Source organism: Lepidochelys olivacea, assembly GCF_965140295.1.
Source record: "Lepidochelys olivacea isolate rLepOli2 genome assembly, chromosome: 15".
Classification (NCBI taxonomy): domain Eukaryota; kingdom Metazoa; phylum Chordata; order Testudines; family Cheloniidae; genus Lepidochelys; species Lepidochelys olivacea.
In genome coordinates, this window is record NC_140425.1 from 5,852,736 (window position 1) to 5,880,611 (window position 27,876).

The window sequence follows — 27,876 nt, forward strand, 5'->3', positions numbered from 1 at the left end:
CTGCCCTGTTCCTGAGTCCTTTCTTTTCTCTGCTGACTCTGATCCATGCTGGTAAACCCTTCCAGGTGATCCACCCCTGTGCACTGAGCCAAGCTCTTACCCTCATGCCCCCAAACACTGGCCTCATCCTGAGAAGAGAGGAGGACACCCCCAGACCAGCCAGCTGTGCTGCCCTTTGGATGAGGGAGAAAGGAATTACAGCTGAGGCGTATAGAAGGTTTCCAGCTCGGGTTGGCCATATTCCTGGAGGTTTCATCACGTGACAGAATCTTTAATTCCTGGAGACTCCAAGACAATCCTGGAGGGCTGGCAACACGACTGAAGTAGCTCTCACGGGAGCTGGCTCAGAGTTTGAACCCCAGCCCCACGCTCCTAAAGCAAGAGCTAGCGCTCTAGGCCATTGGCATCAAGCATTTAGCTTGGGGCCCGGCTCCACCCCGAGGCCTTCCCTCTGACTCACAGCTCCCTCTATCACCCTCAAAGCTGCCTGGCCTGCAGCTAGTTCAAGGGAGCCGGCAGGAGCCGTGGAGGAGATGACCCATGCCAGGTGGGGCACAAGCCACAATCCTCCTCCTTGCCCCTATGCTTCCAAGCTGTGGCTGTCACCACATGCCAGCCTGGGTTTAGGGGTTTGGCTGCTTTCCCCTGACACGGCCACCGAGCCCACTACTGAAGGACGTCGCTCCTACCCCACACCAAGAATCATAGACTATCAGGGTTGGAAGGGACCTCAGGAGGTCATCTAGTCCAACCCCCTGCTCAGGAGCCAGAATCCCCCTGGGGTGGTGTGATGTTGCACTCCATATGTTTTATGAAAATGTTTATAAGTGTGAATTATATTCTAAACATATTTTCATAAAACACATGGAGTGCAACGTCACAGGTGGGAAATCCCGAGGTGGGGAGAGTTAGCAAAGGGAGTGGGAAATCCCCAGGGGAGGAACTGAAGGGGGGGTTCCCATGGGAGAGGATAGAGGGGTGGAACTTCCCACAGGGGGAGAGACTGAGGGAATCCCTGTGGGGCAGAGACACAGGAGGAAGAATCCCAGGTGGGAGCGAAGAGTGGCCCATCTCCACAGGAGCCAGAGTGGCGCAAAGCGGGATTTTGCCCCTGCCAGAGAACAACTGGACTGGCTGCTCAGTGTTCGGCGCTGTCTCTCCCCTGGGCAGGCAGGTGCACGCAGGCATGAGCAATACCCAGAGAAGTGGGAGTGTGAAACCCTCTGTGAGCCCTGCTGGGGCTCCCTCCCCACCCTATGGCCAACAGGGGGGCAGTTTATGTTTCCCTTTTAAAGGACGTTGTCAATCGTGAATGAGGTGTCCCAGTCAGAGCACCCCTGCTGTCACTACCAGTACACACCCACAGCCCCATTGATCCCCATGCTGTCTGGCTTTACCAAAGTGCACCCCCTCCCTGCTCATCCTGTAATGCACCCTCAGAGCTCACCGCTTGGATGCAGAGACCTGTGTCCCAAACCCTGGAAGTCAGGGGATCTGGGCTCAATTCTTGTTTTTGTCCAAAACTTTCAACGTATCCCCTTTGGAATAATGCCACCGCCATGCTCTTCTATAGCCCCTTTCAACACTGGGGCTCAAAACATTCTACAAAGGGCAGTCAGTAGCATTACCTCCACTTCACAGATGGGGAAACTGAGGCAAAGTGTGGGGCAGTGACTTGTCCAAGTTCACCAGCAAATCAGTGGCAGACCTGGTCAATAGAACCCACATCTCCTCTGTCTCAGCCTAGTACCGCACTCACTGGACAGCACTGTCTCCCTGAAAGGCACTTAAACTCCCCATGGGTGTAGCTGTCAGATGGGGATGCTGCTGCTTTCCCCAGGGACGCATGTGTGTTGTGTGTTCCCCTCTGTGCCCGGACCACAGGGGATGGGAGTCTGATGCCAGAGCCTGGCTCTGAGACTTTCAGCTCACGAGGTCCCTGGTTCAACTGTGGCTGTTGGTCAAGATAGCAGCCTTTACACTGCCCTGCCTCCCAGCAGGGTGGTGAAGATAAGAGGCTCAGCTACCATGGTGGTGATGCCCCCACTGGTAGATAATGGTAGATAGATGGCTTTTGATACTGTCTCCCATGACCTTCTCATAAGCAAACTGGGGAACTAGAGCCTAGACGAACCAACTACAAGGTTGGTGCAAAACTTGTTGGAAAACCATACTCGGAGAATAGTTGTCAATGGTTCACAATAAACTTGCCTGAGGAGGTTGTGAAGGCTAGCATTATAACAGGGTTTAAAAGAGAACTGGATAAATTCATGGAGGTTAAGTCCATTAATGGCTATTAGCCAGGAAGGGTGAGGAATGGTGTCCCTAGCCTCTGTTTGTCAGAGGGTGAAGATGGATGGCAGGAGAGAGATCACTAGATCATTACCTGTTAGGTTCACTCCCTCTGGAGCACCTGGCATTGGCCACTGTTGGAAGACAGGATACTGGGCTGGATGGACCTTTGGTCTGACCCAGTCTGGCCATTCCTATGTTCTTATGTTCAGCTGGAAGGGCCTATTGAGTGGGGTCCTACAGGGAGCTGTCCTGAGCCTGGCTCTATTCAATACCTTCATCAGTGATTTGGCCAAGGACATAGAGAAGTACACAGATAAAGTTTGAGGGCGCTGCCAAGCTGGGAGGGGCTGCAAGCACTTTGGAGGACAGGATTGAAAGGTGGATAGGGAATTGGTTAAAGGGGAGACTACAACAGGTCCTACTGAAAGGTGAACTGTCAAGTTGGAGGGAGGTTACCAGTGGAGTTCCTCAAGGATCAGTTTTGGGACCAATCTTATTTAATCTTTTTATTACTGACCTGGGCACAAAAAGTGGGAGTGTGCTAATAAAGTTTGCAGATGATACAAAGCTGGGAGGTATTGCTAATTTAGAGAAGGACAGGGATACCCTACAGGAGGATCTGGATGACCTTGTAAACTGGAGTAATAGGAATAGGATGAAATTTAATAGTGAGAAGTGTAAGGTCATGCATTTAGGGATTAATAACAAGAATTTTAGTTATAAGCTAGGGACGCATCAACTAGAAGTAACGGAGGAGGAAAAGGACCTTGGAGTATTGGTTGATCATAGGTTGACTATGAGCTGCCAATGTGATATGGCTGTGAAAAAAGCTAATGTCGTCTTGGGATGCATCAGGAGAGGTATTTCCAGTAGGGATAAGGAGGTTTTAGTACCGTTATATAAGGCACTGGTGAGACCTCACCTGGAATACTGTGTGCAGTTCTGGTCTCCCATGTTTAAGAAGGATGAATTCAAACTGGAACAGGTACAGAGAAGGGCTACTAGGATGATCCGAGGAATGGAAAACTTGTCTTATGAAAGGAGACTCAGGGAGCTTGGCTTGTTTAGCCTAACTAAAAGAAGGTTGAGGGGAGATATGATTGCTCTCTATAAATATATCAGAGGGATAAATACCAGAGAGGGAGAGGAATTATTTAAACTCAATACCAATGTGGACACAAGAACAAATGGATATAAACTGGCCACTAGGAAATTTAGATTAGAAATTAGACAAAGGTTTCTAACCATCAGAGGAGTGAAGTTTTGGAATAGCCTTCCGAGGGAAGTAGTGGGGGCAAAAGATCTATCTTGCTTTAAGATTAAACTCGATAAGTTTATGGAGGAGATGGTATGATGGGATAACATGGTTTTGGTAATTAAATATTCATGGTAAATAGGCCCAATGGCCTGTGATGGGTTTTTAGATGGGGTAAGATCCAAGTTACCCGGGAAAGAATTTTCTGTAGTATCTGGCTGATGAATCTTGCCCATATGCTCAGGGTTTAGCTGATCGCCATATTTGGGGTCGGGAAGGAATTTTCCTCCAGGGCAGATTGGAAGGCCCTGGAGGTTTTTCGCCTTCCTCTGTAGCATGGGGCACGGGTCACTTGCTGGAGGATTCTCTGCTCCTTGAGGTCTTCAAACTACAATTTGAGGACTTCAATAGCACAGATATAGGTGTGAGGTCTTTTTTAGGAGTGGTGGGTGAAATTCTGTGGCCTGCATTGTGCAGGAGGTCAGACTAGATGATCATAATGGTCCCTTCTGACCTAAATATCTATGAATCTATGAATCTATGATTAGAATCCAAAATGATGTGGACAAACTGGAGAAATGGTCTGAAATAAATAGATGAAAATCAATAAGGACAAATGCAAAGTACTCCACTTAGGAAGGCATAATCAAGTGTTCAAATACAAAATGGGAAATGACTGCCTAGGAAGGAGTCCTGCAGAAAAGGATCTGCGGGTTATAGTGGATCACAAGCTAAATATGCATCAACAATGTAATGTTGTTGCAAAACAAGTGAACATCATTCTGGAATATATTAGTGTGAGTGTTGTAAGCAAGACACAAGAAGTAATTCTACTATTCTACTCAGCACAGATAAGGCCTCAACTGGAGTATTGTGTCAAGTTCTGGGCACTGCGCTTCGGGAAAGATGTGGAGAAAATCCAAAGGAGAGCAACAAAAATGATTAAAGGTCTAGGAAACATGACCTACAGCAACAGATTGAAAAAACTGTAATTGTTTAGTCTGGAGAAGAGTAGACTGAGGGGGGACATGAGAACAGTCTTCAAATACATAAAAGGTTATCAAGAGGAGGGTGATCAACTGTTCTCATCCACTGAGGATAGGACAAGAAGCAATGGGCTTAAATTGCAGCAAGGACAGCTGAGTTGGACCTTAGGAAAATCTTCCTAGCTGTCAGGGTGGTTAAGCACTGGAATAAATTGCCTAGGGAGGTTGTGGAATCTCTGTCATTGGAGGTTTTTAAGAGCAGGTTAGACACGCACCTGTCAGGGATGGTTTAGATAATACTTAGTCCTGCCAGCAGTGCAGGGGACTGGGCTAGATGACCTCTCGACGTCCCTTCCAGTCCTACATTGCTGTGACTGGCAGGAGTGTGTGTGAGGTCACAGCCTGATGACATGTTCCCAGCTAGTCACATGGTCAGAAAAGAGAGAAACAAACAAAACCGCTGGGGTTGCTAATCAGATCGGCCAATGGCGCTTTCAGGGATATGGGGCCGACGACAGAAAAGTCCTGGGGCTCCATGTCTAGACCAGGCAGACACACTTAGCCAGACCCCATCCATTGTCCACATACAGCCACATCACACCCAGCCACCCTAGCTGTCCCTCAGCACCTCTCCCTAACCCTCGCCCAACCAGACCTGAGATCTCCTTTCCCCCACTTGTTCCTAAGCAGGTGCTCAAAGAGAGAGGGCAGGAGGCCAGTTACTCCTGTCCAGCATGCCCCAGCCCCCACTGAGAAGGCAGAATTCTTTCCCTGCCTCCATGCCCAGATTAAAGCTTCCAGTTTCTCCCTTGGTGGCTTCCACGTAGGAATCAACATGGAGGAAATGCCCGCTAATGCCTAATATCGTCTTGTCAAAAACTCCCTGCTGCAACAGATCTAGTCAAGCTTCAGCTCCGCGAAGGCAGGTGTTGACAGTCAGTGCTGAGCTGAGATCTCTGGGGACCGGGCGGTTCTGAGGCAGGACGCTCACATTTTTAGCGGACCCTTTGACACGTGAATTGTAACGCGACTGGTGAGGATTTACTTGTCCGTGCTCGGAAGGTTCCTTCAGTTCCCGAGTGTCAGTGCAGTGATTCTGGGGAGGCTGCCGGGTATTCTTTGGCCACTGAAGCTCTCCTTTAAGTGAAAACTGAACTATACCCTAAATCCAGGGGTCAGGGTGCCAGCATGGGACTCCAAAGACCTGGTTTCCATTCCCAGCTCTGCTACAGACTCACTCTGTGACCTTGGGTGTGTCTCCCTGTCCCAGACCCTCAGGGGATTTAGGCTCCGAACTTCCAATGAAATCAAAGGATGTTGGTGCCTAAATACCTTTGTGGATTTGGGCCTTTGTGCCTCAGCTCCCATCTGTACCAGGGGGATAACAGCCCTGCCCTGCCACACAGGGGACAGGTAAAGATAAATACAGTAAATACTGTGGTGCTGGTAGGGTTGCCAACTGTCTAATCACACAAATCCTGCCCAGCCCCTGCCTTGCTCCTTCCCTGAGGCCCCACCCCTTCTCTGAGCCCTCCCCCACTCACTCCATCCCCCCTCCCTGCGTCGCTTGCTCTCCCCTACCCTCACTCACTTTCAGCGGGCTGGGGCAGCGGGGTGTGGTACGGGAAGGGATGCGGGCTCTGGGCTGGGGTCGAGAGGTTCAGCGTGTGGGAAATGGCTCTGGGCTTAGCCTGGAGCAGGGGTTTGGGGTGCAGGAGGGGGTGTGGGGTGCAAGCTCTGGGAGGGAGTTTGAGTGCAGGAGGGGGCTCCAGGCTGGGGCAGGGGATTGGGGTGAGGGAGGGGGTGAGCTCTGGGAGGGAGTTTGGGTGCAGGAGGGGGCTCCAGGCTGGGGCAGGGGATTGGGGATTGGGGTGCAGGAGGGGGTGAGGTAGTGTGACCAGATAGAAAGTGTGAAAAATCGGGACAGGGGGTGGGGGGTAATAGCTCCTGAGGGAGCACCACCGAGCTCTGCTCATGGCCCTGGGCCCGGCTGCTGGCCCTGGCTGCCAGGCCCGAGCCTGGGTCTCTGGTGCTGGCCCCGAACCCGGGGTCCCAGCTGCTGGCCCCACGCGCGGAACCCCAGCTGCCGGCCTTGGCCCCTGGCCTCGGCTGTGTTCCTGGCCTGGCCCCCGCCCCCTGTCCCAGCTGTGGCCCCAGCCTCAGCCCCCTTACCTCTGTCTGTGTCCCCCCTTCCCAGAGCCGCAGCCCTGCTCCTGACTCTGGGGGGGCTTGGGGCGTGGCCAGGGGTAATGGAGGGAACAAAGTAAAAAGTTTGGGGACCACCGCTCTGGGCCATGACTGTTACCGCTGGGACCTGATGCTGGGATGTTAACCCTTTACATGGCAGCCTCTGCATCACACTAGCATTCCATTTAGTATCCCACGCGGGGAAGGTTTTGTGGGGCAGTTTGTATGAAAGACCCAACACAAACTAAAGCTTTGTAGAAACGCGTAACCCTCGTGCCGGGCCTGTTAAGTCCTGGAGCCCTAAAAACTCCAAGGGCAAATGCCACTTGCGGAGCCCCTGGAGTGCTGCCAAGTGCCCCCTGTAATCCCCTTACAGAGCAAACTCTGAAGGGGAAAAATTCCTGACCCCAAGGGCCGGATCCTGTTGGGGAGTCCTAGATTCCAAGGCAGCAGGGACTATTGTGACCATCTGGTCTGACCTGCTGTATCGCACAGGCCAGAGCCCTGCCCTAAAATAAATTCCTGCGTCAAGTCCAATAGCTGTGCTTGAGCTAGAGCAGATGTTTAAAAAAAAATCCCGTCTTCATTTAAAAATGGCCAGTGATGGAGACTCCACCCTGATTTGGGTAAATTGTTCCAACGGTTAATTACCCTCCTTGATGTTACCAACGATGCCTTATTTCTAGCCTGTATTTTTCTAGCTGCACCTTCCAGCCATTGGATCTTGTTCTACCTTTGCCTGCAAGAGTGAAGGGCCCTCTGGTGTAAAATTTCTGCTTCCCATCTAGGTACTGCTAGACTGTGATCAAATCACCCCTTAAACTTTTCTTTGATAAGCCAAATAGATTGAGCTCTTTGAGTCTATCACTATAAGGCAGGTTTTCCAAGCCCTTGATCATTCTTCTGGCTCTTCTCTGAACCCTCTCCACTTTATCAACTCTCTTCATGAATTGTGGACTCCAGGACTGGACACAGGATTCCAGTAGTGGTTGCACCAGTGTTAAATACAGAGATACCATAACCTTTCTGCTCTTACTCAAGATTCCCCCGTTTATACATCTCAGGATCACATTGGCTCTTTTGCCCACAGGGGAGCACTGTTCAGCTGATTATCCCCCAAGTTAAAGTACCCCATCTGTAAGTATGCTCTGCATTCCTAGTTCTTAGAAGTACTAAAACAGATATTGTTTGTTTCCACCCAACATACCAAGCAATCCAGATTGCTCTGTATCGGTGACTTGTCCTCTTTGTTATTTACCACTCTGTTAGCCTTTGTGTCATTTGCAAATGCTCTCATTGATGACTTTATGCTTTCTTCCAGGTCACTGATAAAACTGTGGAATAGCATAGGTCCAAGAATCAATCCCTGTGGGACCCCACTAGAAACACTTCCCCTCAGTGATGATTCCCTGGTTCAAATTACATTTTGAAACCTCTCATTCCGGCAGTGATTAATCCATTTAACGTATGGCATGCTGATTTTCTCTTGTTCTAGTTTTAGACTCAAAATATCTTGTGGTACTGAATCAAATGCCTGACCGAAGTCTGAGTGTTTTACATCAACCCTACCACCTTTACCAACCAAACGTATCATATCATCCAAAAATGCCATCAAGTTAGTTTGACAGGCTCTATTTTCCATTTGCCCATGTTGTGTGCCATTAATTACATTCCCCTCCTTTAATTCTTTATTAATTGAGTCCCATCACAGCTGCTCCATTAACCTTACTGGGATCAATGTCAAGCTTACCTGGATCAGCCACAAGCCGAGCTTTCTTCCACTCCTCTTCCAGGATTGGGGATGATGGAGCAGTTTCTATGCAAAAGAATTAATGGACACAAATCTGACGTCAGGAATCATAACATTCAAAAACCAGTAGGAGAATACTTCAACCTCTCTGGCCACTCAGTAACAGATTTAAAGGTGGCAATTTGCAAAGAAAAGCTTCAATAACAGACTCCAGCAAGAAACTGCTGTGCTTGAATTAATATGCAAACTAGATACCATTAACTTGGGTTTGAACAGAGACTGGGAGTGGCAGGGTCATTACACATATTGACTCTATTTCCCCACTTTAAGTATCCTCACACCTTCTTGTCAACTGTCTGAAATGGGCCATCTTGATTATCCCGACAAAAGTTTTTTTCTCCTGCTGATAATAGCTCATCTTAACTAATTAGCCTCTTACTCCACCTTTTCATGTTCTCTGTATGTATATCTATATCTTCTTACTCTATGTTCCATTCTGTGCATCCGATGAAGTGAGCTGTAGCTCACAAAGGCTTATGCTCTAATAAATTTGTTAGTCTCTAAGGTGCCACAAGTCCTCCTGTTCTTTTTGCGGATGCAGACTAACACGGCTCCTACTCTGAAACCTGCGGCTGGTGTGGAGCAGGAATATCTACTCTGGCCACAAGGGGGCATCAGTGCTGCAGAGATGGGCAGCTGCGGGCACCCCAGGGGATTGATTCCTTTAGTCCAGCTGCCTGGTCTGGAGCTGAGGATGACCAGTCCATACCGTGCCCTCGTCAGAGAGAGGCAGGGGATGGGAGGTGCTGCTACCATCAGTGAGGCTCAGAGCATGAACCTGCAGACGGAGAGTAAGGAGATCCCAGTATAAACCAGTATAACGGCAGCTTCAGAGCGGGCAGGAGCCGTGGAGATCCCAGAATAAACCAATACAGAGAGGCTGTTGCTGCTGTAGGACTGGGACCCTCCCAGTTCTCCCAGTATAAGGCAAGGGAGTGGAGATCCCATCTCAGCCCAGAGGCTTCCCTAGATCCTCCCGCCGCGGATGGAGGAGCCCCCGGCGAGGCGGCCCGGGGCCGTGGGCTGCCAGCGTTGCTTCTGGGAGTTCTGGAACTACGAGACCCCCAAAGTGATCGTGGTGAAGAACCGCAACCTCGGCATCATGTATAGAGGGGTGCAGCTGCTGATCCTGCTCTACTTCATCTGGTAGGTCCCTGGCTGAGCCAGCGTGTGGGTCTGGGAGAGATAGGGTCGGGAGAGCTGAGGGGGCAGGCAGAGGAATGCCAGAAGAGACAAGGCAGAAGGGGCAGCGTAGCCAGTCCGCCCTGGGCACATTGCTGGCACCAGCCCTTTTCAATGTGGTTAAATCTTGCATCACTTTGCACCTACCCTTTCTGACTCCGGAAATATGAGAGCTGGTGAATAAAGGCAATTATGGTTTGCAGGAGACTTTGGGGGTTTTAGTTTCCCATTAGCATGTTTTGTTTTCTTCCTCTCAATGACAATCCAAACCGGAAACATTTTCCATTTGATCAAAACATTTTTGATAAAAATGTACAGGTTTCAAAAATCATTTCTCGTAAAAAACAAATCAGTTTTGGGAAAATCAAAAACTTTTTTTTGCCTTTGGAAAATCAAAAACTGAGCATCTTTTCCAAAAACCAAAGCTTTTCACCAAACATTTTTTGGTTTTCATACCCCTGCCGCCCCCCACCCCCCTTGGGGGGAATTTTGACTCAAATAAAAACGTGCGTGGGTTTGGGGTTTTTTGCCAAAAGTATTGTCTGACTCTAGTACAAATGTAGTAAAAGGATTTGTTCTTTTTCCTTTTCCCCTCTTTCCTTAGCTCTGCTCTGTCTCTCACACTCCAGTGCCCCCTCAATCTCCTTTTTCTAGATTGTTGAATAGTCATTTTCTCCTACTGTCCTGTCTATGTTGTGGTCTCTTCCTCCCTCCTTTAACTTTTCAGTCTCTTTTCTTCTCCCTCTTTTCATCCCGGACCCTTCCCCTCTCTCACATCCCCCAGTCCCACTCTCTCTGAACTCTGCCCATCCTCACTTGCCTTTCCACTAAAAGCTCTCCCATCCCATGCACTCTCCTTCCCCACACCCAGTCATTCTCCTCTTTCCCACCCCCCCATGTCACGCGCGCACATGCTGGTGAATGAAATCTCCCAAGAGGACAATCGCATACACCGCCCAGCTGATCTGGAAACGATTGCCTCGTGGCATAGTTCAGCCCATGGCCAGTGCACTTCTCAGCCTCTCTGCCGAGTCTGCTCACCAGCGCAAAGCAGGGCTGGGAGTGTGTGACAGGGGATCTGGAACAGAAACCCACCCACCTCCACTCCAAGAGGCACCACCCAGCATCTGTTAGCTGGAAATAAGTCTGAACCCCGGCTGAGCGAGCCAGGATTTCTGGTGACCTGCAGGCGAAAGGCTTCGCTAGCAGGGCCTTGAGACATCCCGGCCTGAAGAAGCACTAACTGTTACACTGCCCAGAACGATGCTTGCTGTCTAGCCAGCTATTGAATGCAACCAGTAGGCCAGGGCCTGAGGGGGACTCAACACACCTGCTATTTGAGAGGTGGTCGGTAGCGGGATTCCAGGATCCTGTTCCTGGCTGTAGGAGCAGATTCATGTAGCGTCTCTCAGTCAGTGCCATATGGTCCCATCTCGCCTGGAAATCTATGAAAAGTTCCAGGCCCTGGGTCAGTCAAACGCAGGCTGTACTGGTCTGGAGGTGTTTACAGTGTGAATCCCTGCCCTGGCCTAGTTCCTGGAGCTGTCTCCGGTCCCAAAGATCCTGCACTGGGACTCCCTTTTCTATGCCAGGACCCCTCCGGGACCCCCTCCCAGCTAGGTGGGATCCAGCCAGGCCCCTCCACCCATTTAGCAATATGGGATGGGCAGGGTAGTTACATACTGGTTTGTAGGGCCCAGAGTAAGAATCCCAGGGCCAACGGTTACACACAGCCCAATCAAGCACATAAATTGGCACATTCCCTCTGTAAGTCACTGTGGCAAAGGGGTGAGACTTTCCCCTGTCCTAGCGAGACCTGGGTTTTGTCCCGACCTGATGGGACGTTGCGCCTTTCACTCCCTGGAGCTGTGACGTGGGCGAGTGGCCAGGTCGGGCCTGAGGGCTCAGTTAATGAGGGTCATGAAGGTCACAGAAGCACTAACAGCAGTTATTAAATAGCCGAGGCTAGAGCCGTGGTCCCCTTGCTTGCAGGCTGGCTCCTCGCCCTAGGCTAGAGGGTCTATCTGCAAAGACCAGGGATTTCACCTGCCCTGCAGGCCGTGTAGACAGACCTGCCACATGCATGAGCCTCACCCAGACGGATGAGCCCTGGTGGGTGTGTGCAGGATCCCTCAACACCGACAGACCAGCTCCCTGGAGTCCCCAGCCACCCCCTCTCCTGGCTTCTCTCTGCCCCGCTCTCCCTGAGCCCATCACCGCTCCCCACACAGCCGTCCCCTTCTCCCCAGGTTCTCTCGGCCCCCTCACTGGCTTCTGCTGGCCTCCTGTCTCTGCCTGCTGCTTCCTGGTGCTCCCAGGCCCCCGACGCCCTTGGTGTGGGCCGGGACCTGTGATGGGAAGGGGCTGGCTCCCAGGGGCTGGCTCCCAGGAGCTGCCCAGCACCAACAAGGCTTAGGGCGGGGGAGTGGATAATGCAGCGGTGCAGGGAGCATGGGGGTGGCACGTTGCCGGGGAGGGGGAGAAGCCCTGGCGTTTTGGATTCCCCAGCCATAGGGCAGGCAGAGGTGGGGGGATACGTCCCTCCCCCCACCCGCCGCACCCCTGGCTGCTGGGGATGTATGTCCCTGATGGCTCCCCTGCCCCCCAGGTACGTGTTCATCATCCAGAAGGGCTACCAGGAGAGCGAGACGGGCCCCGAGAGCTCCGTGGTCACCAAGGTCAAGGGCGTCGCCCGCTCGCACAGCAGGGTCTGGGACGTGGAGGAGTACGTCAAACCTGCCGCGGTGAGGCTGTGACGCTGCCCCGACCCCGTGCCCCGCAAGGCTGTGATCTGCCCCCCCCACCCCCGCGAGGCCCTCACACTACCCCCCCCGGCAAGGCTGTGATCTGCCCCCCCCGCGAGGCCCTGACACTACCCACCCCCGGCAAGGCCCTGACGCTACCACCCGCCCCCCCCCCGGCAAGGCTGTGATCTGCCCCCTCCGTGCCCCTCAAGGCTGTGATCTGCCCCCCTTTCCGGGGGCCCTGACACGACCCCCTTCCCCCTGCCAGGCAAGGCTGTGATGCTGCCCCTCCCCCATGCACCCCACAAGGCTTTGATGGGGCCCCCCCACTCCCGTCTGGGAAGCCAAAGCACTGCTCCTCCCCCACAGACTCGCCCACTCCCCCACAGGCTGTAATAGCTCCAGCCTGGTGCCAGGTCCCCCTGGAAGCAACCAGACTGTGACAGCCCCCAAACGGGGGGGGGGGGCGGGGGGGTGCTCTGGGCACCTCGCTGACGCCAGTGCTAATAACAGCGCGTTGCCGACATATGACCAGCTCCCCCCGGGCCCCCACTGAGCCCTGCACGGAGCTGGAGTCTGCACAGGGCGCCCCCCCCTGCCATTGCACCCCCCGGGCCCCCGCTGAGCCCTGCATGGAGCTGGAGTTTGCACAGGGCGCCCCCCCCACCATTGCACCCCCCGGGCCCCCGCTGAGCCCTGCACGGAGCTGGAGTCTGCACAGGGCGCCCCCCCCACCATTGCACCCCCCGGGCCCCAGCTGAGCCCTGCACGGAGCTGGAGTCTGCACAGGGCGCCCCCCCCACCATTGCACCCCCCCGGGCCCCTGCTGAGCCCTGCACGGAGCTGGAGTCTGCACAGAGCGCCCCCCTCCCCGCCATTGCACCCCCCGGGTCCCCGCTGAGCCCTGCACCGAGCTGGAGTCTGCACAGAGCGCCCCCCCCACCATTGCACCCCCAGGGCCCCCGCTGAGCCCTGCACGGAGCTGGAGTCTGCACAGGGCGCCCCCCCCACCATTGCACCCCCAGGGCTCCCTGCGCTGTGCCAATCCCCGTGTGTGCGCTGACTTGCCTGGTTGCCATAGGGAGCCCTTCCCGCTCCCAGCGAGCCCCCGCGAGCCCCTAGAACCAGGTGCCATGGGGCCAGCCCAGCGTGGCTCCTGGATGGGAAGTGGTGAAGGGACTGGCCCGGGTGGGGGGCAAGATTTACGAGCCCTCCCCTGCTTTGGAGTAAGGAGAGGCAGCTGGTTGCTCTCTTGCTGGCTGAGGCTGGCCGGGTGGATGCCCTCCAGCGCTGCAGGGCTCTCTCCAGCGATCTCACTCATTCCAGATCCAGCAGGGCACCCCAGTGAGGGCTGGTGGGGAAACAGGGGTGGGGGGCTCCATGGAAAACGTCTCTCTCTCCCTGTCGGCTCTGCAGGGCGGCAGCGTGTTCAGCATCCTCACCCGGGTGGAAGTCACCCACTCCCAGACTCTGGAGACCTGCCCCGAGGTGAGAGAGACAGATGGGGCTGTGTGGAGGGCATGGGTGGAGGATGGAGGCAGGGGGCCTGGCTGGCTGGGAGCAGCGAAATGATGCAGAGGAAGAAGGCTGGGTATGGGGGACTGGGGCATGTTTTCAGTTGGCCCATGACAGCCCCAGACCCACATTCCCATGAGCAGCACTTTCATAGAATCATAGAATATCAGGGTTGGAAGGGACCTCAGGAGGTCATCTAGTCCAACCCCCTGCTCAAAGCAGGACCAATCCCCAACTAAATCATTCCAGCCAGGGCTTTGTCAAGCCTGACCTTAAAAACCTCTAAGGAAGGAGATTCCACCACCTCCCTAGGTAACGCATTCCAGTGTTTCACCACCCTCCTAGTGAAATAGTGTTTCCTAATGTCCAACCTAGACCTCCCCCACTGCAACTTGAGACCATTACTCCTTGTTCTGTCGTCTGCTACCACTGAGAACAGTCGAGCTCCGTCCTCTTTGGAACCCCGCTTCAGGTAGTTGAAGGCTGCTATCAAATCCCCCCTCACTCTTCTCTTCTGCAGACTAAATAAGCCCAGTTCCCTCAGCCTCTCCTCGTAAGTCATGAGCCCCAGCCCCCTAATAATTTTCGTTGCCCTCCGCTGGACTCTCTTCAATTTGTCCACATCCCTTCTGTAGTGGGGGGCCCAAAACTGGACACAGTACTCCAGATGTGGCCTCACCAGTGCCCAATAGAGGGGAATAATCACTTCCCTTGATCTGCTGGCAATGCTCCTACTAATACAGCCCAATATGCCGTTGGCCTTCTTGGCAACAAGGGCACACTGCTGACTCATATCCAGCTTCTCGTCCACTGTAATCCCCAGGTCCTTTTCTGCAGAACTGCTGCTTAGCCAGTCGGTCCCCAGCCTGTAGCAGTGCATGGGATTCTTCTGACCTAAGTGCAGGACTCTGCACTTGCCCTTGTTGAACCTCATCAGATTTCTTTTGGCCCAATCCTCCAATTTGTCTAGGTCACTCTGGACCCTATCCCTACCCTCCAGCATATATACCTCTCTCCGCATTTTAGTGTCATCTGCAAACTTGCTGAGGGTGCAATTAATCCCATCATCCAGATCATTAATAAAGATGTTGAACAAAACCGACCCCAGGACCGACCCTTGGGGCACTCCACTTGATACCGGCTGCCAACTAGACATGGAGCCATTGATCACTACCCGTTGAGCCCGACAATCTAGCTAGCTTTCTATCAACCTTCTAGTCCATTTATCCAATCCAGACGTTTTTAACTTGCTTTGAGGGCACCTTGTGCAGACAAAGGCTCTGGAGCCCTTGGTCCCTGCCCGCAGAGCTGCACCAGGGATTGCTGCCTGCCCGGCCCTGCCCAGCCAGCTGGCTGCATAACACCCACAGCCTCCGGGCCAGGGGTGACTGACAAGCAGGAGCACAGTGGCTGGTATGGTACCTAGACCAGCCCCCAGGCCGGGAGAGGGAGCAATGCCAGTTGCAGGGGATGGGAGCTTTGGTGTGGCTTTCAGCCAGAACTTGGCCTCTTTGGGTCCCTTCGCCCAGGCGTCCTGCTCGGCTTTGCCCCATTTCCACACCTGGGTCTGGGCTGATCTTGCTCAGCTCCCTGCTGCTGGCATAATAGAGAGTGCGGGGGGCAGAGGTCACCCAATGCGAGGGGTATCCCAGGCTGCAGGGGGTGGCTGAGGTGGAGGTGAGAGGGAGGGTGCTGGGTAGGGGGACTGGCTCAGTCCCATCGCTCCCCTCCCGCAACTCTGCCCTCTTTGCAGGACCCCAGAGGTCCCTGCCTGTGACGTTCCCCACTGGTGTTGTCTGGACCAGTGATCTCCTAGGCCACCCCAATCCTTGACTCTGGGAGCCAGGCTTACCCTGCTCTGCTGTGAGAACCCCACTCCTGGGCTGTTCACGCACAGCCTCTGGCATGTCAGCTGCTCCCAGCTGCTTGCAAGCGAATGACACTAGCCAATATCTCCAGTCCCAGACACAACCCTGGGAAGCTCCATCTTGCAGTGTCCAGTTATGCCTGCTGGATGCAGCAAGCTTATATAAGTTCGTCAATTTAACAAAGAAATTGATATGTACCAGGCTTGTTCTCCCAAGGGGAGTCTCTGACACACTGCAAACCAAATGTGCTGTTTCAGGTAGAATAAACAAACAGATTTATTAACTATAAAGGTAGATTTTAGTGATTATAAGACAAAACATAACAAGTCAGATTTGGTCAAATGAAATAAAAGCAAAACGCATTCTAAGCTGATCTTAACACTTTCAATGTCCTTCAAAACTTAGATTCTTCTCACCACAGGCTGGCTGGTTGCTTTTCAGCCAGGCTCTCTCCTTTGATCAGCGCTTCAGTCACTTGGTGGTGGTGGTGTCTGTAGATGTAGGTGGAAGAGAGAGAGCATGGCAAACATCTCTCCCTTTTATCATGTCCTTTCTTCCCTCATGGCTTTGCCCCCCGCCCACCTCCTTCAGAGTCAGGTGAGCATTATTACCTCATCGCAGTCCCAAACTGCCCAAAGGAAGAGGGTGACTCCCTCGAGAGTCTAACAGATTCTTTTGTTGCGTCCTAAGCCAGTGTCCATTGTTCCTGTGAGGCTGGGCTGGGTTTGTCCCATCCATGCCCTTATGGGGTGTGAACTGCCCCTCTGCTCTTGGAGAGTTTTTGCCTGGGCTTGCTTTATGCCATGAGGACACATTTTTAGCCTCATAACTATATACATGAAATTATAACCTATAACTTTACTGTAACAATTACTATAACATCACTCGAACAACCATGCTCAGTGCATCATGAGCCTTCCGAAGACACCCAACATGACAAACTTTGCATTGGATACCACACAATCATTTTACAAGGATGAACATGGGGGTGCTGGGTGTTCCCCTGAGGTACAGAGCGTCACACTCCCCTCTCCCGGTGACACCTTGGTTCCTGCCCCTGCAGAGCCTGGAGGTCCCTGACGCCGCCTGCAGCTCTGACAGCGACTGTGTGGCTGGGGAGATGGACATGCTGGGGAACGGTGAGTGAACAGTGCTGGCTGGCAGCTGGGATGTCGGCGTGGGCACGGGTCAGGACACTGGCATTCAGCTGCCACAGAGCCAGAGGGAGGGCAGGGCCTGCCACCCCCAGGGGACGCGCTCTCAGTCCATCTGTCTGTCTGTCCCCGTAGGAGAGAGGACGGGGCGCTGTGTCCCCTATTACAGCGGGCCGGGGAAGACATGCGAGGTCTCCGCCTGGTGTCCAGTGGAAGACGGACACACGGTCAGGTAGAGAAGGGGCTGCTGGGAGTGTAGGGGGACCTACAGACAGGGGGATGTTCATGGCCCCTGGGAAGGAGGCACAGCTGGGAGCCCCTCAGCCCTTCTCCTGCCCTGGGATGCCACCTAACCCTCACCCCAGCACCCAGCTCCAGTGGGACACCCCAGAGGGAGACAGAGCTGGGCAGGGAGGGGGTGCTAGCCTGGGGAGAGGCACAACCCCCCCCTTCTCATCAGGGGTGAGTTAGCACCAGGAAAGAGGGGTGTCAACAGTGGGGGAGACACAGCACCCTCATGGTGAAGAAGGGACCCCCACATGCTTTGGGGCGATGGGGTTTTGGCGTGGGTGGGGGCCATCACTTGTGGGGGTGGGGAGGATGATGCCTGGGGCTTGGGGGAGGAGGAACTCCCTGCCCAGTGAAGAGCTGACACTTGTTTCTGGCCTCGCCAGTGAGTCCCTGGGGAAGATGGCCGCGCAGTTCACCATCCTGATCAAGAACAACATCCACTTCCCCCGCTTCGGATTCTCCAAGTATGGCTCAGCAGTGACCAGCAAGCGGCCGTGCCCCCCATGGTCTCACACCAACAGGCTGTGCCGGGTTAGGAACAGAGCCGGGCGGGGAGGAGGGAACGAGAACCCTGGCGCATGGGCACCGGGGGAGACATTGCCTGGGTGCTGCTCTGGGGGTGTGTGAAGAGATGTGTGGTTTGTGTCTGCAGGGCCTGGTCAGCTGGCTGAATGATGCCAGGTTGACCATTGCTGCCATTGTGGTTGGGCCAGGGCACCGCAGACCAGCACATGCTAGAGATGAGGCTGTAGAGCACGGCTGTGGGGGGCTGTGTGTGCATGGGGGCTGCGTGTGTGTGTGCAAATGGCTCTGCAGCTCTGTGTTTGTGCACCTGCAGGGGGGTGTATTTTAGGGTTGCCAGGTGGCCAGTTTTCGACCGGTCGAAAAGGGAACCTGGCAGTGTCCAGTCAGCACAGCTGATTGGATGCTAAAAGTGCGGGTACCTGCAGTTAGAGCAGCAGCTGCGGTTGGAGCCTGGGGGAGCTGCTCTCGTCTCAACTGCTGAGTGAGAGAACCCGGCTCCAGCCCCTCGCAGAGTGGGAGGTGCGGGGGAATCCTGTCCACTCCCTGCCTCGCTGTGCCCCGATTGGGCAGGCTCCACATCAGCTCCTCCCAGCCTGGCTCTGCAGGGAGCAGGAGAGTCCCGGGAGAGGGGGGAGTGAGCAAGGAGGGGGAGGTGGAGAGCAAGTGAAGGAGGGAGAGCAGTAAGTGAGGGAGGGGCCTCAGGGGAATTGGTGGGGCAAGGGTGTTCGGTTTTCAGCAATTAGAAAGTTGGCAACCCTGTGTTTGTGAGTGTGCACAGGTATTAGCAGCTATGGGTCCCATGGGGGTCTGGGTTTGTTCATGTACATGGCAGGTGAGATACTCAGCAGCTCTCGGCGTGTCTCCTCAGAGGGAACGTGAGGGACGATAAGAACGGCTACCTCAAAGACTGCACCTTCAACGAGACCACTGACCTGTACTGCCCCATCTTCCGGCTGGGCTCCATTGTGGAGCAGGCAGGAGAGAACTTCACCGCGCTGGCTGAACAGGTACGCTGTAAGGGGAGGGGGGACCCTCACCTGGTGACAGGCTCTGGCTAGGTGTGGCCGCTGCAGGGTCTCTGGTTGGGCTGGGTTCTCTCAGGGACATGGCTCTCAGGTCTCCCCCAAAGGAAGGCTCCAACTCAGGCCCAGAGAATATCAGGGTTGGAAGGGATCTCAGGAGGTCATCTAGTCCCACCCCACTGCTCAAAGCAGGACCAATCCCCAATTTTTGCCCCGATCCCCTAAATGGCCCCCTCAGGGATTGAACTCACAACCCTGGGAGTAGCAGGCCAATGCTCAAACCACTGAGCTATCCCTCCCCTCCATCCTGCTGCTGCTCTTGCCTCCTGCACAGGAGTGTTCAGGGTCTGGGGGACTCGAGCAGGTGCCATGGCAGGAAGTTCCTGCGGGCTGCAGGGAAGCTGTCAGACAGACAGCACAGGCCTGCAGGCAGCTCTGTGTGGAGCCCAGCATGTCGCTCAATCTGGCTGACCACCCTGCGCCCAGCATTGCCTGGGTGCCTGCGGGGGGCACCAGCTGCTGCAGGAGGGCCTGGCAGGTGAATGCCCTTTGGCCCACTGGCCATTCTCTGCCACTCCCCAGAGCCTTGTGCCATCCTGGCCTCTCTTCTCGGGATGCCCCCTACTGGGCAGTGGTCAGCCGCTGGGTCCCCTCTGACCCCAGAGCCACACGCTCGCTTTCTGAGTCCCCTCCACACACGCCCCCTGGGCCTGGATAGCCAGCTCCTTCGCACTTCCCTTGCCTCAGCACGAGCCTGCCAGGCGCTGGGCTGAGCTAGGCTGGCAGGCAGCTCCCGGAGCCCGGCAGCTGCCCTCCGGTGCTGGGTGGGCCCTGCCAGGCGAGCAGGAGGGAAAGTGTCTGACTGGACGGGCAGCAGGGAGATACGGGGAGCAGAGAGGGAAGCTCTGAGATGCAAGGAGGTCTGGGGGGGAGGGGGCGGCAATAGGCTGGAAGTCAGGACCCCGGGTGCTGCCCAGGGCAGCTTGAGGTCCTGCTAGAGGTGTGTTGGTCCTGCCCTGCTCTCTGTCTCCTGCAGGGCGGCGTTATCGGGGTGATCATAAACTGGAACTGTAACCTGGACCTGCCCGACTCTGCGTGCAACCCCAGCTATTCCTTCCACAGGCTGGATCCCAAGAGGATTCAGGTGTCTTCTGGCTACAACTACAGGTGACCTGTCCCCCTGCTCCTCTGGGGCGGTGACCCCCAGGGCCCTGCAACACCCCTGCTCTCGGGCCTGGCCGCTCCGCTCCGCTCTGACTGCCCCTCATCCCCGCTCTCTCCTGCACAGGTTTGCCAAATATTACAACTGCAACGGGACGAACACGCGGAGCCTGATCAAGGCCTACGGGATCCGCATCGACGTTATTGTGCATGGCCAGGTGGGAAGAGAACCCTGCCCAGCGCCCCCTTCCCCTGCACTGGGCCTGGCTCTGCAGGGACCCTGCCCAGCGCCCCCTTCCCCTGCACTGGGCCTGGCTCTGCAGGGACCCTGCCCAGCGCCCCCTTCCCCTGCACTGGGCCTGGCTCTGCAGGGACCCTGCCCAGCGCCCCCTTCCCCTGCACTGGGCCTGGCTCTGCAGGGACCCTGCCCAGCGCCCCCTTCCCCTGCACTGGGCCTGGCTCTGCAGGGACCCTGCCCAGCGCCCCCTTCCCCTGCACTGGGCCTGGCTCTGCAGGGACCCTGCCCAGCGCCCCCTTCCCCTGCACTGGGCCTGGCTCTGCAGGGACCCTGCCCAGCGCCCCCTTCCCCTGCACTGGGCCTGGCTCTGCAGGGACCCTGCCCAGCGCCCCCTTCCCCTGCACTGGGCCTGGCTCTGCAGGGACCCTGCCCAGCGCCCCCTTCCCCTGCACTGGGCCTGGCTCTGCAGGGACCCTGCCCAGCGCCCCCTTCCCCTGCACTGGGCCTGGCTCTGCAGGGACCCTGCCCAGCGCCCCCTTCCCCTGCACTGGGCCTGGCTCTGCAGGGACCCTGCCCAGCGCCCCCTTCCCCTGCACTGGGCCTGGCTCTGCAGGGACCCTGCCCAGCGCCCCCTTCCCCTGCACTGGGCCTGGCTCTGCAGGGACCCTGCCCAGCGCCCCCTTCCCCTGCACTGGGCCTGGCTCTGCAGGGACCCTGCCCAGCGCCCCCTTCCCCTGCACTGGGCCTGGCTCTGCAGGGACCCTGCCCAGCGCCCCCTTCCCCTGCACTGGGCCTGGCTCTGCAGGGACCCTGCCCAGCGCCCCCTTCCCCTGCACTGGGCCTGGCTCTGCAGGGACCCTGCCCAGCGCCCCCTTCCCCTGCACTGGGCCTGGCTCTGCAGGGACCCTGCCCAGCGCCCCCTTCCCCTGCACTGGGCCTGGCTCTGCAGGGACCCTGCCCAGCGCCCCCTTCCCCTGCACTGGGCCTGGCTCTGCAGGGACCCTGCCCAGCGCCCCCTTCCCCTGCACTGGGCCTGGCTCTGCAGGGACCCTGCCCAGCGCCCCCTTCCCCTGCACTGGGCCTGGCTCTGCAGGGACCCTGCCCAGCGCCCCCTTCCCCTGCACTGGGCCTGGCTCTGCAGGGACCCTGCCCAGCGCCCCCTTCCCCTGCACTGGGCTTGGCTCTGCAGGAACCCTGCCCAGCGCCCCCTCCCCCTGCACTGGGTCTGGCTCTGCAGGGACCCTGCCCAGCGCCCCCTTCCCCTGCACTGGGCCTGGCTCTGCAGGAACCCTGCCCAGCGCCCCCTTCCCCTGCACTGGGCCTGGCTCTGCAGGGACCCTGCCCAGCGCCCCCTTCCCCTGCACTGGGCCTGGCTCTGCAGGGACCCTGCCCAGCGCCCCCTTCCCCTGCACTGGGCCTGGCTCTGCAGGGACCCTGCCCAGCGCCCCCTTCCCCTGCACTGGGCCTGGCTCTGCAGGGACCCTGCCCAGCGCCCCCTTCCCCTGCACTGGGCCTGGCTCTGCAGGGACCCTGCCCAGCGCCCCCTTCCCCTGCACTGGGCCTGGCTCTGCAGGGACCCTGCCCAGCGCCCCCTTCCCCTGCACTGGGCCTGGCTCTGCAGGGACCCTGCCCAGCGCCCCCTTCCCCTGCACTGGGCCTGGCTCTGCAGGGACCCTGCCCAGCGCCCCCTTCCCCTGCACTGGGCCTGGCTCTGCAGGGACCCTGCCCAGCGCCCCCTTCCCCTGCACTGGGCCTGGCTCTGCAGGGACCCTGCCCAGCGCCCCCTTCCCCTGCACTGGGCCTGGCTCTGCAGGGACCCTGCCCAGCGCCCCCTTCCCCTGCACTGGGCTTGGCTCTGCAGGAACCCTGCCCAGCGCCCCCTTCCCCTGCACTGGGCCTGGCTCTGCAGGGACCCTGCCCAGCGCCCCCTTCCCCTGCACTGGGCCTGGCTCTGCAGGGACCCTGCCCAGCGCCCCCTTCCCCTGCACTGGGCCTGGCTCTGCAGGGACCCTGCCCAGCGCCCCCTTCCCCTGCACTGGGCTTGGCTCTGCAGGAACCCTGCCCAGCACCCCCTCCCCCTGCACTGGGTCTGGCTCTGCAGGGACCCTGCCCAGCTCCCCCTCCCCTGCACTGGCACTGTGGGACCCTGCCCAGTGCCCTCTCCCTTGCACTGGGTCTGGCTCTGCAGGGACCCTGTGATGCCGGGCTGGGCCGAGTTGCTGACATTCACAAGCAGGGTGGCCAGATGTCTGGTAGGGGACCTGATGGTGTCCAGTCAGATCTACTGACTGGACACCCAAAGTCCGGTTACTGCAGGTGAGGGAGGTGGAGAGGAGCCGGGTCATCGCTGGGGCTGCCTCCTGCCTGCATTGGGCAGCTGCAGGTCCCTCCCCAGCCATGCAGGGATGGGGGAGAGAGGAAGAGCAGCGAGTGACAGTGGGAGGGGGAAAGAGAAGCAAATAGAGGTGGGGCCCCAGGAGGAAGGGGTAGGGAAGGGGCATTGCGGGGGGGGGACAAGGCGGGGCAAGGCCCAGGGGGAAGGGACTGGATAGAGGCGGTGAGGAGTGCCAGGTTTTTAGATACTGTATTACAAAGTTGGCAACCCTAAGCCACGGGGAACGGGTGGCAGGGGCTGAGGAACGTGGTGCTGACAGCTCTGTTTTTCTGCCTAGGCAGGGAAGTTCAGCCTGATCCCCACCATCATTAACCTGGCCACGGCGCTGACCTCAGTGGGAGTGGTGAGTATGTCGTGCCCAGGGTGCTTGGCACGGGCCTCCCTCGGGCACTAACCCAGCTCTCCTGCTCCCCAGGGCTCATTCCTCTGCGACTGGATCTTACTGACCTTCCTGAACAAGAATGAGGTGTACAGCGCCCGGAAATTCGACCAGGTACCATCCCGGCCCCTCGCTATGACCCTGCCCTGCTCCTGCCAGGGCTCTCCCTCCCCCAGGCCAGGAGGTGCCCTCATCCATGGGCACGGGGGAAGCGACTCACCATATCATACAGCAAGGCAGGGCAAAGCAGGGCATAGGACCCAGGAGTCCCAGCACCCTGCTCTCACCACTAGACTCCACCGCCTCCGCTGTGACTGGGCATCTCCAGGCTCAAGGGCAGTGAGGGAGTACCCAGGGGCACCTCCCCCTATGCTGAATTAAAGCCCAGCAGAGATCCTGCGCAGGCAGTGCGAGAGACCCCCCCACAGGGACCCTTGCTACCAGGGGAGGCTGGAGTGAGAGTGTGAAATTAGCATAGGCCTCAAGGGGAGACCCCGGAGAAGGGGGCCATGAGCCCTGCCGGGCAGGGATGGCTGGTGCCCTGCCTGCCCCAGCCCCCTTGTGCTGCAGCTGCTGTCACACATTGTGTTTCTGCCCATCACAGATGGAGCCGCGTGGCACCTCGCAAGCCAGTGCCCAGAGACCAGGCCGGATGGGCTCTCCCTGCCCTTGCTGGCTCTGGGCGTTCCTTGCGGGAGCCGGGCACAGCAGCCTGCCTGATGAGCCACCCCACGGGCCTTCTCCTGGCTGTTCTCCATGCCCTGTGTCCTGGGGTGGGGCCGTGCAGCGAGGCCTGGGCACTAACTGCCCCATCTCTCCTCTGTTTGCCAGGACGGGACCCCGGCGCCAGGCTGCAGTGGTAACGCCTGCACCACCCAGGCCTCCTCGCCAGCCAACCCCACGGGCCCCGGCCAGCTCTGAGCTGCCGCTGCCCCCCACCTGCTGCTGCGGCTGGACTGGAGAGCAGGGAGCCCCTGGCGGGGACACGCAGGGCCAATGGGCAGACTGAGTGGGGCTGCCTCCAAGTACTGACTGGAGGGGTGAGAACCCAGCGCTAGGCTGAAATCCCCTGGAGGCTGGAGTGCCAGGTGACCTGCCACGGGGGCAGCGTGGGACAGGTACCAGCCCCGCTCTACACCCCCTGCCCTGCCAGCACCAGCCCCTCCCACAGTGAACGTGCCCAGGGGGCTATGATGGGGCGACAGGTCGGCCCCAGGAGCCCAGCCACAGAGAGGCTGGTCTGCAGGCTGCAGCCGCCTTCCCTGGTCCAGATGGCTCTTTAACTCGCACTGACCCGGGAGTCGCTGGTGTCGTTGGGTGCCACGTGCTGAGGGGGAACAGAACCAGCAGGAAGCACATGGGCACTGTCCTTTCCTGGGGCATCATGTCTTTCCTGCTACTCTCCCCCTAAGGGAGCCCCCTGCCCCGCCCCGGGCTCCCCTTCCTCCACAGTTGCTGGAGTCTGCTCACCCCATGGAATTGAGGCTGTAAAACCTGGTAGCACTCTCCCATGGGCCACCCACAAACCCAGCCATGCCCACTCATGATTTCAGACAAGCCACCACTCACAGGGCAGTTCCTCATCGCGTGATCACCATTCATCCTTCTGGCTGGCTTTGAGCAGCAGCAACTTAGTGAACGGTACTGACATTTGACTAGTCTTCATTAGGTTTCAGAGGTAGCACGACATTGAGATGACCAGAGCTCTTCACCCCTCTCAGAGCTGCTGTTTCAGTCTCTCTGCAGACTTTGGCAGAGCTCACAGCATCAGTGACACTTGGGTCATATTTTGAAGGGTTTTGTCACAATCATAAGGGCTAGAGATTTAATTTTGAGGGGGGCCTCAGGTTTTGGGGACCCCAGCTTGAGACACCTCATTTTCCAGGAAGTGCTGAGCCCCCATCCTGTGAAAAATGAGGCTGAGCCCCTGAAAAAAAAGGCTGAGCCCCTGAAAATGGAGTTGCCCCCAAATCACTAGTCACTGCTGAAAAGCGGGCTTGAGAGCGTAGCCTGGGGCACGCGAACACAGGAACCAGACCAGCCCCCCCCAGACACATTCAGAGCTCACCTTAGGCCCTGAACTGTCCCACGGGCTCTGCGTGGCTGGGGGGCAGGGGCCCATGTGGTAATCAGGAGGGCTGTGAGGTGAGAGCCCGTCCTCTTTGTGCACCCTGACTGTGCAGCACGGCTAGGCCATAGAGTGGGCTGGCGCCTTGGCATGGCTGGAGCAGTGAGACCTGGCCAGGCAGGGCAGAATGGCTGGCTCGGCCCCCAGGGAACCACTGCACCGGTGGGTGCTGCTGGTTGAGTTCACAGCCAGGCAAGGGCTGGTGGCACCAAGGCCGCGCTGGCCAAGCCGGCGGTGTCTGGTAGCGTTGGCACAAGGGGCTGTCCCCCATGCCTGCCTGCCCTCTCCCCCACCGCCCCGTCACTTTACCAAACAGCTAGGAAATGAACTTGGGCACACGGTGTTACTGGCCCAGCCAGGCGAGCCGGGGCCATCGCCAGCGGGCCCTGCAGGCGCAGAGGCTCCCAGGAGGCTGATGGGCGCAATGCCTTGTGGTACAGATGGGCTAACTCCGAAGCTGCTTGGCGTGCCGTGAGCTGGGTGACGAGCTGCCCACGCGAGGCAGCCCGCACGGCTCGCTGGGTTCCCGGCGCTGCGGGCCTCTGGCCGGCTGCTTTCCTGGGGACAGTTGTGTTGTCACGTTACCCTGCCACTGGCCCTCTCATGTCATTGTAACCGGGGAAAAGGACTGCCCTCTCCCCGCTCCAGACCTACCTCTGGCCCCCCTTGGTCCTGCACTCAGGTGCCTACTGTCAACTCAAGCAGCCCTTGCTGGCTGTTCACCTCCTGGCTGTCCTTGTAGGGGAAACCCTCTGAACCATGTGCCGAGGAAGTCCCCAATGCCCAATGCAGTGGGAGTGATTCAGAGCCATGAGCCTGGCATCTGCTGGCGTTTGCACTGGCTGGAATGGTGCTGAGCTGCTGTGAGAAGGGTCCAGCCGCGTGGCTCGGGAAACGGCACTAGGCTGGAGTGGGGTGGGAACACTGGCTGTGGGGCGCGGCTAGTGACTCCTACTCCAGGCCCTGCCAGTCTCAGCCTGGGGGCTGGATGGCTGGGGCAGGAGTAGGGGCTGGGGAGTCTTCACAGCTCCCTTGCCTGGCCACCCCTCTCCCAGCAGGGGGTGCTGTAAAGAGCAGGGTAAGAGTGCTGACAGAGGGTGGGCAGTCCCGGTTCTCCAGCCTCTCCCAGCAGGGGGCGCTGTGGGGAAGGCTGCGATAGCCGCGCCTATTAGCAGCAATGACAGAACGCTGCCCTGTGCCATGACAGGCTCACGGGCGAGCACGTAGCTGCCAGAACCCTGAGGTCCTCCAGAGAGAGGTGCCAGGCAGGATGGCGCAGGCCCCACGTGGCCTGTACCTGGAGGGGGGGGGCCATAGGCCACATGACCAGATGCCAGGCAGCCGGGTCAGTTGGGTTGGGTTGGGAGCATGGTGATGCTGGGGCGTGGGAGTGGGTTGGGGGGGGAGGGCGGGGCAGATTCTGGATCATTGCATCATCTCCCCAGGTCCTTTCCAGGGGCTGGTGCCCAGCCCCATACCCTACACCAGCGGGGCCATACAGGAGTACTTTCCTTTATCGGAGTGTCCCGATCCCCAGAGAGATCAGGGCCCCACTGGGCTAGGTGCTGCAACCTCCCCGGCTCCCTTCTACTGCATCTTCACGGAGCTCTCAAAGCCTCCATGGGGCAGGTGAGCTGGGTGCTGGGAACTCTCTGCTCAGAGAGGCTGCAACATGGCAGGTGTTTATGGGCCCATCTACACTACCGAGCTGTGAAGTGTGGCTGTGGTGTGGCCCAGCCAAGCACTGAGCCGGTTTGCTTGGCCTTGCCCCCATTGCTACCCCTAGCTCGGCTCAGCCGCTGGGAGCTGTGGAGGGGCTGCAGGCGCATGGTGCAGGAGGCCACAGGGGCACGACCAGCCTGGTGCACGGCTCTTGCTCTGAGCAGGGCTGGCCAAGGTGAAGGTGACGGTAGCCGCCTGCAGCCCGAGCCCGTGTTGTGATGCAGTGAGCGGCTCTCAGGTTCCTCACCCTGCTGCACGGGGCCCAGCAGCATGTAGCATCCTGCCTGCCAGCCTGGGACAGGAAGTGCAGAAAGACGTTGCCCCCAGCTGGACAGTGCAGGGAACGCCATCAGAGCGACTGCCACTGCCCCAGCTGATGCCCGACTCACCAGACAGCCCCGAACCAGGGCTGCTGTCACGTCTGCCCTTGTGATGGCATCACATGCCTGATACACCCCTGTGCCTCCTTTTGACTTGCATCTCCCCCGCTTCCACTCAGCGTGGGCTGCTGGTGCCGCTAAGTGCCCGGCCAGCATGCTAAGTCAATTAGAAAGAGACTTGGAGGTAATTGAATCAGAGCAAGCGGGGTGGGGGCGGGGGGGGGGGAAAGGTTCTGAGCATAATCACATTTTCTGGCTCTTCTGTTTCTGTGGCAAATCCCAGTGCATTAGCAGCTGCCCACTGTGACCTCTGGCTCCAACCTGGGAGGCGAAGGCATGGGCCGGGGCAGCCAGAACCCAGGGCTGGCTGCTGGCAGCTTGGCTTCACTAGCAGGGCTGGGCCCCCCAGTCCCCTGCAGGATCGGGCAAGGGTTAGGGGTGGGAACATTCCCGGGTGTGGGGGGGTACACTCAGGGCTGCCAAGCCCCATAGGCCCATTCGAGGAGATTCCCAGAGCCAGCTGGAGATGGGGACGGAAAATGGACTGGACAGGGAGGGGAGAGGAGAGGTCTTTTTGCTGTTAAAGGCATCCAGGGTCAGCTCAGCTGCCCTGGGAAGAGGAGAGTGAGGAGACCAGGG

General features: G+C 57.7%; 1 protein-coding gene across 1 annotated transcript; it reads left to right on the forward strand.

Moving 5' to 3' along the window:
- Nucleotides 1-9,518: 9,518 nt before the first annotated feature.
- Nucleotides 9,519-26,484, forward strand: P2RX2 (purinergic receptor P2X 2; the record flags this gene model as incomplete). The annotated part of the gene is made up of 12 exons (XM_084648780.1): nt 9,519-9,679; nt 12,324-12,459; nt 13,876-13,947; nt 16,906-16,981; nt 17,132-17,228; nt 17,671-17,751; nt 18,681-18,819; nt 19,871-20,001; nt 20,123-20,213; nt 22,906-22,971; nt 23,044-23,121; nt 23,839-26,484. 12 exons carry the CDS (start codon nt 9,519-9,521, stop codon nt 23,926-23,928), a joined length of 1,218 nt encoding a protein of 405 aa, XP_084504906.1. The 3' UTR covers nt 23,929-26,484.
- Nucleotides 26,485-27,876: the final 1,392 nt, after the last annotated feature.